At 51.8% G+C, this 20379-nt stretch overlaps 1 protein-coding gene across 1 annotated transcript in view; it reads right to left on the bottom strand.

Annotated features, from left to right (window-relative positions):
• Window positions 1-372: 372 nt before the first annotated feature.
• Window positions 373-20379, bottom strand: part of TGM3 (transglutaminase 3) — a 39105-nt gene continuing 19098 nt past the window's right edge. Inside the window, exons 8-13 of the mRNA XM_026502900.4 lie at window positions 14167-14270; window positions 11733-11978; window positions 8157-8465; window positions 5672-5829; window positions 1318-1451; window positions 373-941 (exon numbers count right to left, since the gene is read on the bottom strand). Coding sequence (XP_026358685.4) covers window positions 794-941; window positions 1318-1451; window positions 5672-5829; window positions 8157-8465; window positions 11733-11978; window positions 14167-14270 — 1099 coding nt within the window. The 3' untranslated portion in view covers window positions 373-793. The remainder of the gene's footprint in view (window positions 942-1317; window positions 1452-5671; window positions 5830-8156; window positions 8466-11732; window positions 11979-14166; window positions 14271-20379) is intronic.

Genomic DNA, 20379 nt, shown 5'->3' with positions numbered 1-20379 from the left:
CCACTGTTCCTTGAAAGGGTTCCAGAAAAGACTCTGACACCCCTTCCTGCTCTGGTCACCTGCAGAGTTTGGTCGGCAGCCACGCAGAGAGCTCACGAAGCCTGCCTGGGACAAGGAGCTCCCTCCCCAGGCTGCCTGATCTATGCTTGGACATCGTAGTAGAAAGTTTTCCTAAATTCACTAAAACTGTCTCTCTAGTTCTGCCCCCGGAGCCACACAGAACAAGCCCGCTCCCTTTGGACGTTGGAATGTGGGGAAAAAGGCCCCTGTGGGTCCTCCCTTCTCCCGAAGAACAGGGCCCCCACCTCTCTTTCTCCTCCAGCTCCTTAGACAAAGCAGCAGTCTTGGAGAGCCGAGGCTGGTTTCGTTCTCTTTAACCTTTATTTTGAGCGTAAAGACATGAGCACCAACGTTCCCATTGCCCCACGGTGGCCAGAGGGCGGAGTAGGAATGTCCCAACTGCAGGCTTGGGACCAGCAACAGTCTAGACAGTCTTCTCCCCCGTATCCTTTCAGAGAGTCGCTGGGGCAGGTGCCACTCTGTCCTGCAGCGCCAAAGAGCTGGAGGGCTGAGCAGGGCCGTGGGGCTTGAGGGAATGTGCAAAAGTGAGAAGTCCCAGGCCGGGGTGGGGCCCGCCAGCCTGGGAGTGAGGGAGAGGGTGTGTGCCCGAGGCGGAAGTCCAGTCCAGGCCGCTTGGGGGGCGTTGTGGGTTTCCCAGGCAGGGGGCTGACTCCACGGGTAAGCCCTGCCTGCTCCGTGTTACCCAAGTTTGTAGGGGGGCCCCTCGGGCCCTTCACTCAGCCACGTCGATGGACAGCATGGCCTTGATTGCAGGGAACTTGTTGCAGGAGAAGTCGGCGAGCAGCTGCTTGGTTCCACTCCGGGTGGGAAAGATCTCAAAACGCACCCGGGACCGCTCCTTGGGGCGCAGAGTTGGCACGCTGGTGGGGAAGGGCACGGGTCAGTGTGGATGGGGAGGCGCCCCGGACCTCAGGCAAGTCGGGCTGTCTGTGGCCCTCCAGTCCTGTGCTGGTGAGGTGGCTCCCTCTGGCTGCCTCCCTGGGTCACGGGCCCCCGAGAACCCTGGCGTCCCTCAGCAGGGGACGGAGGGAGTTCTGTGATCTCCCCCACACGCTAAGGCCCGAGGACCAGCTCCGAGCTCTGGTGATCTTGACTTCCTGGGAGTTCAAGTCTGGCAAACCCCCCAACCAGAGGCGAATGTGCACCCCCACAAGCAGGTTCTCCCGGGGGCCATGGAGAGGCCCCCTCGGGCCCCCTCCCGCCATCCCACACTGGCCCCTCAGGCCCGGGACTCACTCAATCCGGAGGCTGCCCAGCAGCAGGCCGCTGCCCTCCACCATCAGCACGCAGTCTTTCACCGGCTCGTCCAGTGGGTTCGAGAAGAGCATCTGGACGTTCACGGGCTTCTGCACCTGGGCCTGGTCCAGCACCTACGGGGAGACAGGTTGACCGGGTCAGGGCCTGGCTGCTGAGTTCCCCTGCCGCTCAGTGAGAGCCCACTGGGCTGGGCGGGCAACTTGGGGATGGGGAGACAGCCATGCAGGGGTTCCCGGGAAACTGCCGTCACACGCATGCTTTGGACGGGACGCCCAGGCTCGGAGGGAGAGGCGGCACATCGTAGGGGCTGAGAGCACTGTAGCTTCCCCATGCCGGGCTCACGGGCCCCTCTTCCTGGTCATCCTGGGAAGGGCAGCCCCGCTTCCCAGGATGGCCGAGCTCCTGGTGGGCTGCTCAGAGGGCGGGGGGCTATTTCATCCTGAACTTAGCGACAGTACTTTCCTTGAGGCTCTGACTTACCGGTCCTGCTTCTTCCCTTCTAGTCTGGAAGCACTCTCCCTGGGAGGCCCAAGCCTGCTCAGACAGCCCCCCAACACCCCTTCCTCTCCACAGCCCACAGCACTGGGTCCCCACCTCAACTCAGGCCACTCTCCTCTGATGACACCCCAGTCTATCGACGCCCTTTGAAACTTCTGGAGCCCAAAGCTTCCCTGCTCCTGCAGGGCTCCTGCACCCCACTGTCCTTGGTCAGAGGCTGGAGAAGCCTCGGTTTCCTGTCAGAAAAGCCACCTGGACTATTTGTTTGCTGTTGAAGAGAGAGCTGGGCTTCTGCCGAGAAACAGCCGTGACTGAGCAGACCACGTCATCGCTCTGGGCCTCAACTCCCTCATCTGAGAAAGGGGGGGATCGTCCCTCCCCGCCTTGCACGGAAGGAACCAAATGAGATCGTGGATGCAGAAGAAAACGTCTGGGAAATAGAACCCGAAACGGTGTGGCTGCTGGATTTCTTTTCTCCTTCTTTGGAGAATCACCTGCTGCTGGTGTGGTTTTTCTTTTCTTGCCGCTCATGCGCACGGCCACCGTTTGGCGGCCATGAAGCTTCGGTTCAGATCAGTTCAACAACCAAGGGCTCTCTGGTTCCAGAAACTTCGCTCTTCTTACCAGGCCCTGGAATGTCTACCGATACTTGGTGCATACCATGATCTCCACCGTAATTCTTCCCACGGAACCCCCTCGCGGCTGTGACGCGATGTGAAGTGGGAAGCATAGTTTTACGCCATTGAGCCACAACAAGGCTACGTAAACAGGGCCGTAGTTTTCACATCGATATTCAGTTTGACATCTTCATGTAGTTGCTCTTCTTCCATCATTGCTGCTTCCCACCCTGGCCCACTGACCCCAATCTGTATATGCAGCTGAAAGAGAGGGTAAGAGCCACCAGGACTGTATGTCTGATCATCAGTGGTTCATGGGCCAACGGAAAGGACGTCACCCTTCGGAACAAAGTTCAGATTTCATGGTCCGATTCCACAATGGAACATCCTCAATGCCTGCTGCCAATAGTGTCACATAAGATCACGGGATTTCACCCCAATGATTATCTTGTCATACAGATTACCCTCGTGAGTTTAAAAATCTGTGCCCTGCTCCCAGGAAGCTATGCATTGATTCTTTCATCCAGACAAGAATGTGTGGATCCTCTGAAGGCTGAAGAAAAGGTGAGGTTGTGCTGGGAGGAAATTCACACAAAGGTGTCCAAAAGAAGAATGATCAGATGCCTTTTTTTTTAGAGGGTGGGGGAGGGGCCAAGGGTGAGGGAGAGAGAGCGTCATAAGCAGGTTCCACGGCCAGCATGGGGCCCAATATCACAGCCCCGAGATCATGATCTGAGCTGAAATCAAAAGTCAGGTGCTCAACCGACTGAGCCACCCAGGGGCCCTCAGATGCCTTTTTATTTTTTTTTTAAGATTTTCTTTATTTATATGACAGAGAGAGAGACAGCCAGTGAGAGAGGGAACACAAGCAAGGGGAGTGGGAGAGGAAGAAGCAGGCTCATAGCGGAGCAGGGAGCCCGATGTGGGGCTCGACCCCAGGACTCTGGGATCACGCCCTGAGCCGAAGGCAGATGCCTAACGACTGAGCCACCCAGGCGCCCCTCAGATGCCTTTTTAAACGATTAAGTAAGAAAGTTCTTGGTGGCACGTTTTCAGCCTGTTTATATTCCGATTTCCTTTCTAAAGATATGATAGTCTCTTTAAAGACAGAGCTGACTTGATATGGAAATCCGAAAGATGTAGAGCAGAAATGCTGAATAAAAGATAAAGCTATAAGAATGTTTGAGGATAAAGGACTGTAATGGGAAAAAAAAAAAACCCTACTTTCCTTTAAGCACTGATCATTTTAACACGGAATGTTTTCCTAGCTGAACTGGCTGCTACCCGGTGTCACCTCCCAGCCAGAGCGGGGGCATCAGCCCTCGGCTGTCCATCATGTCTGCAGGGACCAGCCGCAGTTCTTGGAAATGTCTTGGGAAGCAGGAGAGGCTTCGGCACACAGAGGACAAGCACGGACTGACAGTGAAGACTGGTGGGTGGGGCAGAATGCACGAGCTCTCGGCTCCAGTTATGATCATTTTATAAATTCTGATTAGCTTCTAAGATATTGTACCAGGGATGGCAGTGATGGGCCCAGAGCAGGGCCAGCGCCTCTCCTGGTGGAGCTGACAGTCTGGTAGGAGACCGAGACGAAACAAGTGCACGAGTAAAGGTATGACTTCAACTTGAACAAATGCCACAGAGTGAGAGGACAGAAGACTCTCAAGGGCGTGGAGCTGGAGACCACGCCTAATTTGGAGGGGCAGGGAGGGGGCACGTAAGGGAAAGGCTTCTCTGAGGACAGGACACCTGCAAGGGAAGTATTTTATTATCCCCATAACAGCGTAGGGGCACCTGAGACACAGAGATCAAGGTTTACTCAGTGTGGCTGTTGATTCACGGGGGTGATTCAACGGCTAAACTCCTGACCCTCTCTGCTTTCCCCCAGACTGCCAGTCCGGTCACTGGCTCCCCCTCTGAGGTGGGGGACCGATCCCCATTCTGAAGCACAGTCCAGACCAACCAGGACAGAGAAAGAACTCAGTCCCCGGCTGGCTGCCTGGGAGCGCGTGCCCTTGGTCTCTGCCCTCTGAGGTCAGGGATCCCTGCAGCTAGGGTGTAGCTCAGGGAGGGGTGGGACCAGGGCGGCCCCAATGATCTGGCTTCTCTAGAAATCTGGGGCTTGGAATGCTGGTGGCATTGTGATGGGACAGAAAAAGCAAGCATTGTCTAGGCAGCTGGGGCGGACAGTAAAGACAGCAGATGTGGGTGGACCCGACCCATGAGGCTCTCCCTGGGACCTCACAGGAAGATTCATCTCCTCTGCCAGCACCTCGGCCCTCCAATCGCTGCTCTCTGGCTCTGGGCTGGGGGAAGTAAGGGTGGGTAGGTCCCAGGTAGGCTGGACAGGAAGGGACGGGCTTGGAGTCCGCACAAGTACTGGCCTGGTTCTGAGGAAGGAACAGAGTGGTCCCAGGGGTCTCAGTACACCTGCAAGCCCCGCCTTTCCTCCCATTCCCCCAGCCCCCCGCCACACTTGGGCTCCTGGGAAGGACCCTGGGAGGCTGGGAGCAAGTCACAGCCAAAAGCAAGACCTAAAAGTAGAGACAGAGACATCCTCATCCTCAACCAAGATGCTGTTGCTGGCTGTGATCACACCCAGACACCTGGAAGGGGCCCTGGGCTGGGAGTCCCAGGGCCTGAGGTCCAGCCCTGGCTCTGGCAGCGACGGCAGTTCCCTTCTCCTCTCTGGGCCTCAGTTTACTCATGTGTGAAGTGGCGGGTATGGGAGCACGAGAGCAGGCTCCTAAGAGTCCATGATTCTGCAACCCTGTGTTCTTGAATGTGGAGAGATGCAAGAGAACGGTGCCCAATTCTGATGCGCTCCACCAACATGGCGGGAGCGGGGCTGTGGGCTCCCCACGGGCAGGACCCTCCCCTTGTGACTCTTCTTGCTTCCTGCGCCTGGCAGAGCCCAGAACACAGCAGGTGCTCAGAGCTGAGCGGGCAAGGGAGCCGAGGAGTCCCTCCAGCGGCTTCTCAGCTGATGCCCCCAGTGCATTTGGGCCCAGAACCAAAGAAGCCTGTGGGCAGGTGTGCCATTTACCACAAGGAACAAGGACGTGGGCTGAGCGGGAACTCTGGCCAACCCATGTGGCAGAGGCTGGACCCGAGCCCTGTTCCTTGCCCCTCTCAGCAGGGAAGGAGTTTCCCTGTGGCTCGGGGGGATGCCAGCAGGGCCGGGCTGGCCGAGGAGGCACCCCTTCAGCCCCCTTTACCTCCAGGGTCAGGTTGGGGTTGTCCAGGATGATGTCCCTTTCTACCAACACCTCGGCCTCGTCAGACACCTGGCACACAGCCGTGGTCCGGATCATGTTATCGGCCTTCAGGTACTTCTCATACTGAGCGTATGTGATCTTCACAGGGTGCTGTATTTCTGGAAGGAGAAGCCAGGGACGGCAGAGTGAGAGGGAGTGGGGTTGACTTCTGGAACCTTCAGAGCTGGGGCCAGGCCAAGGCAGCTTGACTGAGCCTAGTTCCCTGCCCGGCTCTGTGGGAAACCCGCCTCCGTTCTGTGCAACATCCAGAGCAGGGGCCGGGGAGGCACGGGGCCTCTGGCTGGCTGGGCAGCTTCCCAGGAGAATGGGCTGGTAGGGACTGAAGCTTCCTCCCATCCTGGAAAATGTCAGAGGGCGGGAGAGAATACAAATGCTAACCGATTTCCTAAGGACGACGACAAAGAGTGATGAGGAAGGGAAGCCAGGGATTGGCTCCCTACGGCTCAGGATCCTCCCAGGCCAACTAAGAGCCTGGGATTCTGTTGTGACATCGCCCTGAGCCACCTCCCCACCTCTGGTCTCGCCTGCTTCCCAGTCACCCCCACACACCCGGCCGAAGCGGCTTCAGAAGGCTGCCGCCCACCCCAACATCACGCTCCTCTTCCCTGCCCTTCAGAAATTCTCCATGGAATGAAACATGAGAGACTATGGACTATGAGAAACAAACTGAGGGCTACAGAGGGGAGGGGGGTGGGGGAATGGGATAGACCAGTGATGGGTAGTAAGGAGGGCACGTATTGCATGGTGCACTGGGTGTTATACACAACTAATGAATCATCGAGCCTTACATCGGAAACCGGGGATGTACTGTATGGTGACTAACATAATATAATAAAAAATCATTAAAAAAAATAAAAAAAATTAAAATCTATATCTATATCTAAAAAAAAAAAAAAAAAAAAAAAAAAAGAAATTCTCCATGGCTCCTTACTGCCTCAGAAATGAAGTTCAGACCCCTGAATCAGGCCCTGCGTCCCTGAACCCTAACTCCCCTCTCCCTTGACAGAGTCCTCCATGTTTCCCATCGGTCCTTTGACAACACAGGCATGTGGTCACCTCCGTGCTGGGACACGCATGGTTTCCTCAAGTGGAAATGCCTTCCCCGGCCTCTGTCCCTTTACCTGCACCTCCCAGGCCTCAGGGCCCCTCTCCCTCCTCTGCGGTCCAGCTCACTCCCATGTCTCTCTCGGTGGTCATGCTGGGTGGCTGGGGGAGCCCCGGCCCCCATGGGCTCATATGCTCTTTGAGGAGGAAGCTACCTTTGCTGCTCGCACTGGGGGAACGAGCCCGGCCAGCCCTGAATGGGCAGATGAACGTGCAGAATGGTTGAATTTTTTTTCTTTTTTTTTTTTAACCCATTTTCCTCATGTGAACTATTTTTGGCCTGTAAGAATCACTCTTCCCTTGGGCTTTGAAGGTAGCTAGCAGCCCGGCAGTTGCTTCTGGCGTGGGGAAGATTTCTGCTCAAATTCCGCCAGAAGCCCGGTTGCTAGGGATGCTGCCTTCTGACAGGTGTGAAACATCTCAGTTTCCCTACAGACAGAGCTCTTTCAAGATGGGCTGTGTAATTAATCAGTTTTTATTTATGTGAAGCAAATAGCCACCCCACCCTTGTTAATCCGCTTTGTAAGGCTCAACTTTTCATAACAGCTTGGAGGATTTTGCCAATGTGGGCACACCTGCACGCGAACCCTCCCAGAGCGCCAGCCTTCCACTGCTTCTCCTCGCTCCCTTCCCAGCGGCCGTGAGTCTCTGTTCCTCCCAGATTCTCAGGCATCACTGCCCTCGGGAATCAGGAGACTCTCCACCTGGCAGCCGTGTGGGGAGGAACATCGGACAAGAGTTTAAGACCCTGCTGTACGTTGCAGCCCTTCTGGGTGGGGGGGTCAAACCTGAAAAGTGATTCACTGTGGGGTGGGGGTGGCAGGTGGGAGGGGTAGCAGAAATAGCATCTAGAAGATGAGGGAGGTGGGCCTGGATTTAGCATTAGGAACCCCAGGACCAACACCACGCGATCGCCACTTACTAGCTGTGACACTTCATCTCGTAATCAAGTCACAATCTCTCCAAGCCTCAGTTTGTGCCTCTGTAAAAGGTGATACTGAAATCTGCCCTTTTTAGAAGGTCAAACGAGAGAGGGTCTAAGGAAGCACCTGCGTGCTGAGCGAAGTGGTATATACCTCTAAGGGCGATCGCCATGTCCCTCCTTCCTCCCCCTGGTGTGGAAGGATGCTGGTCGGTGCCACCCTGATTTGCACTGTTGCCCACGACAACTTCCAAAGCTTCAAAGTCCATGGCTTAACCACAGCGGCCACGTGTGGCTCCTCTCTTAGCTGAATCCGTTCCAACAGGAACTCTCCAACCCCAAAAGAACATCAGCCACCTTGCATTGGTGGCATCCCCCACAAACCACAGGACAAGTTACCTTCTTTGGGATCCAGGGATATTGTGATGGAGTCCTTCCACACCTCGTGTACCAGCGTGCCGTTGTAGACGATGGTCCAGGCGGTCATGTTCACAGTAACTGTCTTCATGTCACTCGTCAGGTTTTTGAGCAAGAGGGCCATGTTGACTTCTTTGCCCACCTCCAATAGGCCAGTGACCTTGAACTTCCCCGAGATGCTGGGCTCCCTTCCCTCTCCTGCCAGGTGTCTTGCAGACGTGGCGCCAAAGGCCGCGTGGGGTTTAAGTTTCCCCAAAGCCTTTTGAAACACTTGTCTCTCCTGGCTGGAACCTGTGTGGTGGGAAAAGAGGGAAGCATCTCAGGGAGGGGGTGGCAGCCTGGCACTCGTTGGCTTTGCAACGATTCTGATCCAAGCAAGTGTCCTCGCCCTCTGGGTCTCTCCATTTCATTCTCCTTAACGCGAGGCTCACTGCCCAGCTGGTCCGTGCGGGTTCCCAGTCAGCTCTGCATTTCCAAACGAGCTGCAGGGAAAGCTTTATTAGCACCTGTACAAAATGACCGTATGGCCTGATAGTTGGTTCAGGCTAATTAAGTTAGATTTCTTCTTTCTTTTCTTCGTTTTATGTATTTCTTTATTTTTGGAGAAAAGGTCCCTGTGAGAACAAACAGCTCCTTTAAACATAAGCAACAAAAACTGAGTCGAAAAAAGGTTGGAATGCGTTCATAAGCAAAAAAGCAAAACAAAAAAAAAGTTATGATTTAGAATTGGCTTCGTTAAATTTTTTTTTTTTCCCAAACCGCTTTTCCATGTTATTCTGCGTTATTTCTAAAGGTGCTTCGAGGTCAAAGAGTGGCTCTTCCGCCCTTACCAAAAAAGAACTTCCCATGGTTGGTTTGGTTCCATGTTATGACTGGTTTAAGTTGTTGAGAGACTTCAGGTTTTAAAGACACAAAGGCCAGATTTTCTGACTCTGACTCAGGTTGTGCGTGCTGCGGAATGTGATGGTATAAACGGCCCCCAGAGCGTGGCCATGGTGGACCCTCAAAGTCATGGCTCTTAGGCATTAAGGTGAGTAACCACTTCTAAGCCTCTGGGCCCTGGTGGCCACACGGTTCACATAAGGCCCCCTGCCTTGACCTGAAGACAGATCCACTGTTAGGAGAAGGTGTGTTGACTTTCCAGGAACGTGGGCAGACATACACAGAGAAGAATTACCATGTTTATATCTGCAGACCATACTTAGGGCCCCCACCTTCCCCAACCACTGTGAAATTTTTAAGACACCAGATAACTTATTACAAGCACTTTACAACTTGGTGAGGCCTTTCCCATAAGTTCCATGTCTGCCTGAGACCTCAGAGGCCAACTCATCCAAGCCCATCACGTTAGAAGTAAGATCCTAAGGATGAGAAGTGACTGGTCCAAGCAACTGCTCTAATTTGGGGGTTAGAGGCAGAGAGGGGGCATTCCCCAGGTGTCTACACCCATAGGCCCAGGTTCCCCCCCACAACATCCTACTGAAAAGGAGGCAGGCAGCCAGATTACCCAAGCTGATAGCTCCTGGTGGGCTGGGTTCTTTCTGGTGCCTTCCCATCCTGTGGCGGAGTTGTATGTCCACACCCAGGGCTGATGTCTGTGCAGGGAGCTGAGTCTTCTGTGCCCAGGAGACCTCAAAGCCAGCGTGTTTGCACAACGAGGCTCAGAGCCCAGATACCTATATAGGTCACCTGATGGGCTTACTCAAGACTAAGCTTCCTGCTACTGTTTCCTCCTTTGGTGTTGCCATTGCACAAATGCTTAGCAACCGATTTTATGAGCTTTTCCTCCCTGGGGCCCTCGCAGACAAGCTGGCATCATTAGGTAAGGAGAACGGGGCAACAACAGGCAGGATGACCAGCTCTGCTGTCACGCAGAGAGAGGCTGGGGCATTGCCAAGAGTCCTGCCTGGAGTCACCTCCAACCTGGCCATGGCCTGGCCGCTCTCCGTGGTTTAGGAGGTCTGGCTGGGACAGACAGAGCCCCTGAATATCAAGTTGTGACAGTAAGGGAAGGAACCCCACAGGACATGTAGCCAAGAAAGCGGTGAGCTTCAAAAGGCATCCTGGGAGGTCGTTATCCCAATGATGCTGCAGATGTCCCAGTGGATAAACCGCTACTATTTCAGAAGTCCTCACTCGGGGCTGGGTACCGCACTTGGCACTCCCCGCACACCAGCTCATCTACGTTCTACTGCAGACAGGCATTGCTACTCTCATTTTACAGGTGAGGAAGCAAGGGATCCGAGATCCTAAGACTCCGGCTTGAGGTCTCCTGGAGAGCACTGTAGGACTGGCGTTGACCTCCATCCCCTGATTATTTGTTCCCTGGCCCCTACCCTTGTTTCTTTATTGGGACAGTGTTGAAAATACTTCTCCTTTATCTGTGAGGTTGGGGGGGCGGGGCCCCATCTGCCATGTCCCTCAGGGCCTCCCCAAAGCCGAGCATGGAGCGGGCACTTGGGTGGGTCTCAGTACGTGTGTATTGACCGAGAGAAGGGCTGTCTGACCCTAGCCATGGGAGGGCCTGCAGAGGCAGACTGGGGACCACCCTGAGGCCATCAGTCTCATGACCCTTGGCCCATGCCTCCAAATGTCCACCAGTACCACTACCCGCAGGGGTCATCCACCTGGACCTGGAGTCAGACCCCATCTCCTGAGCTCTTTCTGCAGCTTTTCTCTTTTGTGAACTGTGGCTGACACCAACAGACAGCAGTAGTGAGAGTTTTGGGGTTCACTTTGGGGTGTGCTCTGGGTGCCTTTAGGAGAGCACTTTGCTGGCCCCCTCAGAACCTGTGTTCTGTGAGGATCAACCCAAGTATCTATTTCCAAACATACTAGAAGGAGAGAGGGGACACGTTACCGAGTGACTGGCTTGCTAGAGCCAGTGTTCATTTACTCTTGGCTGTTTCTACAAATGGACGTCACCCTCACACGTGGAACTTTGTCACTCTGGAGGGTCCCCAGCGAGACAGGCTGCTGACTGACAGCAGCTTCCAAACTCGAGTAGCTAATATAATTTGCGGAGCTTTGTAGAAACGAGCCTTCCCCGTGACTCATCTGGGTGCTTCAGGCTTCTTGGGGGGCCTCTGATGCAGGCATAGCATGGGCCCACATCCTCAGGGTCTTCGTCCATTTCTTTGTTCAGATAGTGTTTCCTGCCTGCATTTCTTGGAGGCTAGGAGCGCAGGCTGACCGAGAAATTTCTCCTAGAGCCCTGGGCAGCCTCTCATAAGGGGCTGTGCTTCTCCCTGTGATGTCCAATCACAAGGCTGTCACCCCAGTTGTGGGAAAGGGACACAGCTGGAGAAGAGCTGGGCTGACAGCTGCTGGGCCCCACAGTAAAATTCCACCGGCACCGTACCTGCCTGTGACCGTTCCGTCCCCACCGTATATAGTCTGCCGAGCTGGGGGTCAGGTGCCAGGAAGCAGTCCTACCATTCAGGCAGAACGCACTGAGAACGCAGGAGGACTAAGAGGAATTTCCCCTTCTCCACCCTCAAAGCTGTCTTCCCCACCAGCACGCCCTGGGCGGCACAGCCCCACCAGTGCCCTTCCTACCTTCTGGATACTTGTACTTCTCCGTGATGTCCACGCGAGAGTTGCTGCCCACCGCCTTGGTGCTGATGTACCTTCCAATGCTGTGAGTGTCCGACGCATTCTGCTTCTGGGTGTTGTTGGAGGCATCGTAGATCCAGGTGATGCGGTCGGCGTTTACCTCGGCAAAGACGAAGGGCATGTCGAAGTCCAGGTTCACGTCGCCCTCTCGGACCGCAGCGACGGAAGCGGGGCCACACTGGAACACCCCTGGTGGGGAGGAGCGGAGACTGCGTGCGTACGGAAGCCAGGCGCCACCGCCCACCCCAGGACCCGTCCCCTAGCAGCACCACGCCCCTCCCTCTCCCCCCAGCACGCCTCAGGCCTCGCTGCCTGCCCCCCTCATGTGGCACCCAGCACGGACCGTCCCGGGGTCTTACCCTGCTCAGAGTGCCCTTCTGCAGGACAGACCCTATCCTGCCCTCCGTGGGCACATGGTGGATGCTGACCCCCCGCCCTCGGGCTGTCTCCCTTCTACCTCTTGTGCTCGCGGCTGTCTCTATTCTACCCCCACAAATCATCCTTCCCAGCTCCTCACTCCCTATTCCTGGAAGAATTCCGTAAACCCGGCCCATAGGAGTCTTGCTCCTCTGAGCTCCCAAGCCCTGCCTATCACCTTCCTCTTCCAGCATTTGGCACAGGTAGGTCAGACAGACAGACAGAGATGTGGATAGATATGCAGATGTAGAAATAGATACAGAAGATAGAGTTTCATTCACGAAGTGCCCAGCTGAAAAAAAGCAAGGTGCCGCAGAATAGAGAGAAGGGGATTATTCTATTTGTGTTTACAAGACAAATAGACAAAAAGGACACCTTTGGGGCCCCTGGGTGGCTCAGTGGGTCAAGCATCCAACTCCTGATTTCAGCCCAGGTCATGATCTCGGGGTTGTGAGATTGAGCCTCATGTCAGGCTCTGCGCTGAGCATGGAGCCTGCTTAAGATTCTCCCTCTCCCCTGCTCCCTCTCTCTAAAAACAAAACAAAACAAAACAAACTCCAAAAAAGCAAAACAAAAAAAATACATGTACTTATATGTCTGGAAGAATGACTTTCAACTTTTTTTTTTTAAACCACGATCTCTAGGTCACCGCACATAGATGGTCCTGAGACAAAAGTTTTACAGGACAATACTTGTTCTTACTGTGTCCAATGCACCCTGATATTTTTTTCTTTTCCCAACATTTTTTCCTTTTCTCTCCCCCCACCATTCCATGCCATTCTGCTTCATTTCTTTCTTTTGTTTTTAAAAGATTTATTTTTAAGTAATTTCCACACCCTGTGTGGGGCTCAAACCTACAACCCCGAGATCAAGAGTCACACGCTCCACTGACTGAGCCAGCCGGGCGTCCCCGTTCGACTTCATTTCTTAAAATGATAGCCACAACCCACTAATGTGATTTTATAACCAATTAATGGGTCGCAGTGAAAAGTGTGAAATACAGAGTCCTGGAAAATATCTGGAAGTTTACCCCCCCACCCCAAAACCAGTAATGCTCATTGCTTCTGGTGGAGGGGCTGGGTTAGGGGAGGGAGGTATGACTTCGTTTTTATTGTGGATCCTTTTAGAATGGTTTGGAATTTTTTAAATCATGTGCACATACTTCTTTTATAATTAATTTTTTTAAAAAGTAGGCTCCACACCCAGTGTGGAGCCCAATGCGGGGCTCGAGCTCATGGCCCTGAGATCAAGACCTGAGCTGAAATCAAAAGTCGAACGCTTCCTTGACTAAGCTACTCAGGTGCCCCATAATTTTTTTTTTTAAGTTTGAGAAAAATAATTCAAAACGAAGGTAGCAAACAAGATATGCCCTGGAGGTTATAAGAGGGTAAAGAAAACTTCCCGGAGAGTCTGGGACCCAAGCTGGGAAAGGAGTGGCCAGAAGTGGGAGCAGAAGCCCTGGGCACAGGGGCAGGGACAGGGCCAGACTGCAAGAAGAGTTTGGCTTGGCAGAGGGATGCTGTGGGTGGGATGGAGGCGCTGGGGTCATCATCACGGAGACCTCCAGCTGAGCTGGGGAACTAAATCCCCAGGCAACGGGGACCAAATGGTTTCCGTGCAGGAAGACAGAGGCATCTAGAGGCAGTGTGGGGAAATCCCCGTTGGCAGAGTTCGGCTTCTTTCCCTTGTTGCCTGGCACGTGCCAGGGCCACCACAGCAGTGACAACAGTCGTGTGGGCACAGGGAAGCCACTCGTTTGAAAAGCAGCCTGAGCTAGGCAAAATTAGGATGGGAAGCCTACTCTGAAAATAGTTTTGGTTTCATTCCACCGTGCCTTCCAGAGATGGGGAGCCCTCGGTGGCTTTCCTCTGCCGGTGTCCACCACTGTAAAGAATCGATGGCCAGGACAGAGAGCGAAACTCAGAGAAGGGGGTGGCCAGCGGGGCCAGGAGAGGGTTACCTTGGCTCCTCTCCTGGGGGGTGGCGTCCAGAACCTGCCATCCGTTGTACGAAGGGCCCAGGTCAGTCCGCACAAACCAGCCTTCATTCCAGACGTGGAAATTCCTGCAGACAGAACCACAGACTGCGGAGCTTGGCCAGGGCCACCCAGCAGGAGGTGACAAAATACCCCATCTCTGGCCGGACAGTGCCACATCCCCTCCTCACCAAGTAAGTCTACTCTGCCCCAGCTCTTGGGCTAAACCTGGCCGAGCACTGTCTCTCGCAAGTCCTCACAGCACTATGAAACAGTTACCGTTTTTCTGCTGATCTCATAAAAGGGGAAACTGAGGCCCAGAGAAGTTAAGCAGCTTATGATGGCAGAGTCAAAGTTTGGACCCAGGTATGCCTAACCCCCAAACCTGGGTCCTTGACCACGATGTTCTACTGAGGAGCAGAATGGCTCTAGGTGAGAGCCAGCCACCAAGCAGGCAAGCCCACACGGCTTTCTCGTGTGTGTCCTGCTGGGGTACACACCTGTGTCTCCTGTCGGCTGACAACGGATGGGGCTGCAGCGAAAGGGACAGCTCTGGCTAAGAGCCACAGCCTTCCATTAAACTTGCATATGCCAACCAGCGAAACAAACTGTAATTCTCTTTCCTGTATGTAAGCTCATAACAGATGGTCCCTTCTGCAGAGAACAATAAACTCCGAAACAAAACAAAACAAAAAAACAATACAACTACCAAACAGTGAACAAAACAGGACGATTTTGGAAGGGAGTCAGAACGTGGAGGAAGGAGCCAGCATGGGGCGAATTGCACTTTGGGTAACTTGGCCCTAAGGACAGGCCACAGTTGGGGTGAACAGCAGGGCAGTAAAAACTATAGCAGACAACCCACATTTTTTCTGACCTGAGGAGCCAAGAAACAGCCCGGGTCAACCAGGGCCACTGGAGCGTGAGGGGGAAGCTCTGGAAAGGAAGGACTCAGAGAAAGAAGATCCCAGATTAGTTCATAAACTCCGCCTGAGCCTCTGAGGGACTCTGACCATGCGTGTGTGCAGACAAGCAGTCTGGCTGACTGATAAAAAAAAGTGAGCGGAGATTTGAGTTGTTGCCAGCCACACGTGAGACGGGGCTCGCAGTCTGGGTCCACCCCAGAAAGGCTGCTGAACGAAACTAACAGAATCCCGACATACCCGATGCCCAGGATACAGACCCAGATGACTCAACAAAGAAGAACCAGAAAAACGGGATCTATCCTTCAAGGGAAAAGACAATCAACAGAGTAACCTTAAAAGAGTACAGATGCTGGGATTATTGGACAAGGACTTTAAAGCAGCTATTGTAACTCAGCTCAACGAAATAAAAGAAAATAGGGCAACAACAAGGGAAAAGAGAGGAACTCTAAGCAGAGCAAGAGAAAAGATGAAAAAAGAACCAAATGGAAATCTTCAACTAGAAAAAAAAGACCACTATCTTAAATGAAATAATTCAGTGGATGGGCTTAGAATCAAGAGGACAGAGGAAAAGGTCTGTAGGCTTGAAGATAGACCAGTAGAAATTGTCCAAGCTGAAGAAGAAAGAGAAAAATGATTGAAAGAAAAAAAATCAGTAAAATAGGGAACAACTTTTGTATAGACAGAGATTTACTGTAATTAATATTATAAAGTATTTACAAATCAGTAAGAACAACACAAAAAAGAACAAGTGAAACACACCAATAAACAACGATGGGCAGGCAGTTTTTATAAGAAATACCAGTGATCACTGAACATACGGAAACAGTTTTAATCCCACTACCACGAAAAGCAAATTAAAGTGACAAAGATACCACTACACTCATAAGATGACAAAGATGAAAGCCCAGGATGATACATGTGATTGTGTGATCCTCATTTCCAGGCATGGGAAGACAGGCACGGTCAGAGCCCACTGGTGGCGTGATATTTATGGAGGGCCATTTGGCAATGGGTATGAAAAACCTTTAAAAACCTACGTACCCACTAAGCCAGTATTTCCACTTCTAGGAATTTCTCCTATAAAATAATCCACATGAGTGGACGCAGGTATACGTGGAAAGATGTTCATGGTAGCATTGTTTGTAATAGCAAAAATAAAGGAGGAAAAATCCATCAGTGGGGAAATCGTCAGGAAACTGTGGCACAGCCTTGCAACAGAGTATCACAGAGCTGGCCGACACAATGAGCAAAATCAATTTCGCACTTACATGGGAAGAGGTCTAGAATATACCAAGTAAGAAATGGTGCAGGGTCCATGATTTTAACCACCAAATGACACTGTCTCTCTGAATTTTTATTTATTGACATAGAAAGCTATAAGAAATTATAAAACAGATTGTTTAACTTGATCCTATTTGGGTAATTAAACTTAACACACATACATCTAATGTGTGTGACTATAAACACAATAAAATGTCTGGGAGGATCTATCTCAAAATGTTATTCGTGTTTTCCTTTGGATTGTTACATTATTAATGACTCTTATTTATTTATTGTTAGTATTAGTTTTGAAGATTTACTTATTTGAGAGTGTGCAGGTGAGTGAGTAGGGGGAGGGGCAGAAGAAGAGACTCGAAGCAGACTCCCTGCTGAGCACGGAGCCAATTGTGGGTCTTGATCCCATGACCCGGAGGAGATCACGACCTGATGCTTAACCGACTGCACCACCGAGGCGCCCCTACTTTTTATTATTTTATAATCGGGAAAAATCGTGTTTTCATTGTGCATGTTTGGAAGAGGCTTCCTGCGGGGGCAGATGGGATCTCTGTACAAAGGGGAGTTGTAACCCTACGGCTATTGGAGGAGCTGGAGGTGCCCCGTAAGTCCTTCAGGGAACCAGGGGAGATATCAAAAATCAGCTTCACAGCAAAGCAGAAGGGGACAAGGCCCTAAGAGGTGAACAGATGATTACGAATAATACCAACCAACGGTATGAATGGAGAAAAAGAACACTCTTACCGCGGCAATGAGACACGGGTCATCACAATCTTTCTGGAAGGCAACAGTCATAGCTGCCCTAAGCCTTTAAAATGCTCATTCCCTTTAACCCAGGACATACCGTTTCTAGGAATCTTTCTTACAGGACTAATCACAGACGTGTGCAGGATTGACATAGAAGAATGCCCATTACTGTGTGATGTGTAACAGCGAAAAGAAAGAAAATAAGTAATTTAGGGAACAATAATAGTGACAGTAGGAAAAGAAATAATGGTTTAGCCATACAAGGGAATACAATGCACTTAAAATCTTATTTTTGATGGTTATTTAACGACATAGGGAAAATGCTCAAAATATAGTGTTTTGGCAAAAACACGTGATTTAAAACTGCAAAGTTGGCTTCCAGGTGTGGGAAAAAGTAGGATGCAGCTATTACATACTCTGTTTTGTACCCATGCCTTGTAAAATGTATAATCCCGATTCCACAAATGACAACAACTGATAGAGAAAAGATTGGCTGGAAAACTATCAAATATTAAAAATATGTGAAAAATAGGATTACAGACCACTTTTACTTCTTTATCCTGAAATTTCCTATAATTGTGGGGGGGAAAAGCCATCATAAAAATGATCCCTAGTGCGGGTGCCTGGGTGGCTCAGTCGGTTAAGCATCAGACTCTTGATTTTGGCTCAGATTTCGGGGTCATGAGATGGAGCCCGATGTCAGGCTCTGCTCTGGGCATGAACCCTGCTTAAGATTCTCTCTCCCTCGCCCTCTGCCCCTCCCCCACAACCCCCCCCCTGGTGCAAGCTCTCTCTCTTAAAAACTATCCCTAGGAAGACCCACAAAGTGTCTTTTTTAACGGGCCTTCACGATCAGTGAGAATTCGCCCAGGAGAAAGCAGGGAGTGTGGGAAGGTGATCAAGAGACAGGACCGGGATAAGAAAGCAGTTTCATGTTCCTCTGGTTCCTGGCAGAGAACGCTAGGGGAAGGTTGGTTGATAACAAAACTGGTAAGCAGCTGTGTTTTAATACTTACTTGCAAGGCGGGAATGTAAGATGGAGCAGATAACATCCTGGTCCCTCCCTCCTGTGGAAGCCAGTGCTTTACTCACAGTTATTCGGGATGCATGTGCCTTTCATATGTCCAAGGACGCCGCCATGGACATCCTGCTTGTTTCTGTTTGTGTGCTGTGCTCTCTCCCTCCTCCCACCTTTGGGCTCTCTTTCCGTCTTGAGGGGTTTCAGGAGGAGGAGCTCAAGAAAAAGACGCCTTGAGGCGTTTACTAAAAGATAGGGATTCCTCTATGTCCCTGAACCTAAGTCAATTCTGATGTACTTCTGGAAGTTTATAAGCCACTGCCCTAGAGACCGCCTCCGAGTTGTGCTTACCTTTGAATTCACGGGATCAGGAGACCCTGTCTAGAAAGTGACCTTCACACCCCTACCCCTTCCCCTGGCAAGGCATTTGTCCTTCCAAATGCAATCCAGATGCTACCTCCTCCAAACAGTCTTTTCCTGACGTGCTGGCAGCCTGCCAACCATATGTCTGCACTATCTCTGCATCTTGCACGTAACTCAGTTATTTCGCTTTTTCTCCTCCATAATTGCCTGTCTTCTTATGCAGCTGTGAGCTCCTCTGGCACCATTCCTGCCTCTTCCCCCTCTTGGTGCCTAGTGCCCGGGGCAGGTCTGGCACACGGTACCTACTTAATCATGTTTTCTGGAGCCCGAGCCGCTCTTGGAGCTGGTTGCCTTGCTGCACGTCTGAGCGAGGTACGCTGGGGCGGCTGAGTGTTAGTGGGAGGCTGGGAGCCATGGGGAGATTGCACTGGGAGCCAGGAGCTCAGGCCGAGGTGTGGTTGCCAACAGCTCTTCCCCAGAACTGGGCCGCTCCACCTCCCTGTGACAGGGCAGGGCCATCTCCCCGTGCCTGCCATCTCAGAGCTACAGAAGGTCTCCAAGTAGAGTCAGGTCTGTGACTCTAGAAATTAGGGAATCAAGTCAAACGAATGAAGAAAACAAGCTAGAAATGTCAAGGTAAAGATAACCTGGGTCCTACTGTTCCACACCATTTGCTTACTGCTCAGTGACTGATCAAGCCCCAGGGTCCTCGTTTACAGCGGCTCAGAAGGGAACCTGTGGGGGCAGGACCGCAAAGCAGCCTGATTTCCAAGAAGCGAACACTCTAGAGGCTTGTGCCTCATAAGACAAACCACTGGCGTGAACAGAATGGTTAAGAAGAAAATGCACCCCAGTGGATTCAGTGAATGTAATTTAAAAAAGAAGATCTAGAAGAAATTGCTGAGGTCCCCTGATCTAGCCCTTCGTTTTACAGATGGGAAACTGAGGCACAAAAGAATTAAGGAACTTACATAAAGTCATACACTTATTTAGAGAGCCTAAATGTCTCTCTTATTTCTCTCTGGGGCTTCGTTTTCTCATTCTCATGAAATCAGCAGGTCCCTCCCCAAGATCCTTCCTGTCCTAAGACTAAGACTGACTTGGGAGAGTCCTGTTGGCAGGATCTGTGTTACACCCCTAGCTTGGACACGAATTCACAGCTTGACTTTGGGCAAGTCATTTCTCCTCACTGAGCCCATGAGGTAGCATTTAGTCTTACAGAAAGTGCCATCTGCCGCTGAGGTGTGAACCAAAGAGCCCAGCTTCTCCATTTGCATGGGCTGGACGGCACCCAACCTCACCACAGCTCTGGTTGGTGCCCAGCCAACCGGGAAAATCTCAAGGTAAGCAATGTTCGGTTGCTCAAGGTAACATTAATAGGGAATAATAACAACGTTCCCTGGCATCTCTCCAGTGCTTTATGGTTTACAAAGCTGCCTGGGTTCAAATCCCAGCTCCGCCATTTGCTGGCTGTGAGCCCTTGGGTGAGTGACTCTGTGCCTCAGTTTCCTAAAATGGGGTGATGATAATAGTGCCTCCCCCATTGTTTCTGAAGAGTAAGTCCCTGGTACACAGAAATTGCTCAGCAGACTATTAGCTGGTGCTGTTATTATCAAGAAATTTCAGAAGCTTAACCACACTCGATCCCTACTTTCTATTGTGCAAGGTTCTAAAAGCTTCCGAAATGTGCAAAACACAGAGATTCAGATCCAAGTGTTTCTGTCCAAACCCAAACGGTCCCTATAATAATAGGCTGGGAAAGGCACTCCAGGCAGAGAATGACTCGTGATTTATCTCCCCCTGGGTGGCATCTATGCAGAAGGGACTATAGAGGTCCCTTGGGAAGGGTAGCTCTCATACAAAGAGGAG

Source organism: Ursus arctos, unplaced genomic scaffold (assembly GCF_023065955.2).
Source record: "Ursus arctos isolate Adak ecotype North America unplaced genomic scaffold, UrsArc2.0 scaffold_16, whole genome shotgun sequence".
Lineage (NCBI taxonomy): Eukaryota > Metazoa > Chordata > Mammalia > Carnivora > Ursidae > Ursus > Ursus arctos.
The sequence above is the reverse complement of the archived record's forward strand: the minus strand, read 5'-3'. Positions and strand labels throughout refer to the sequence as shown.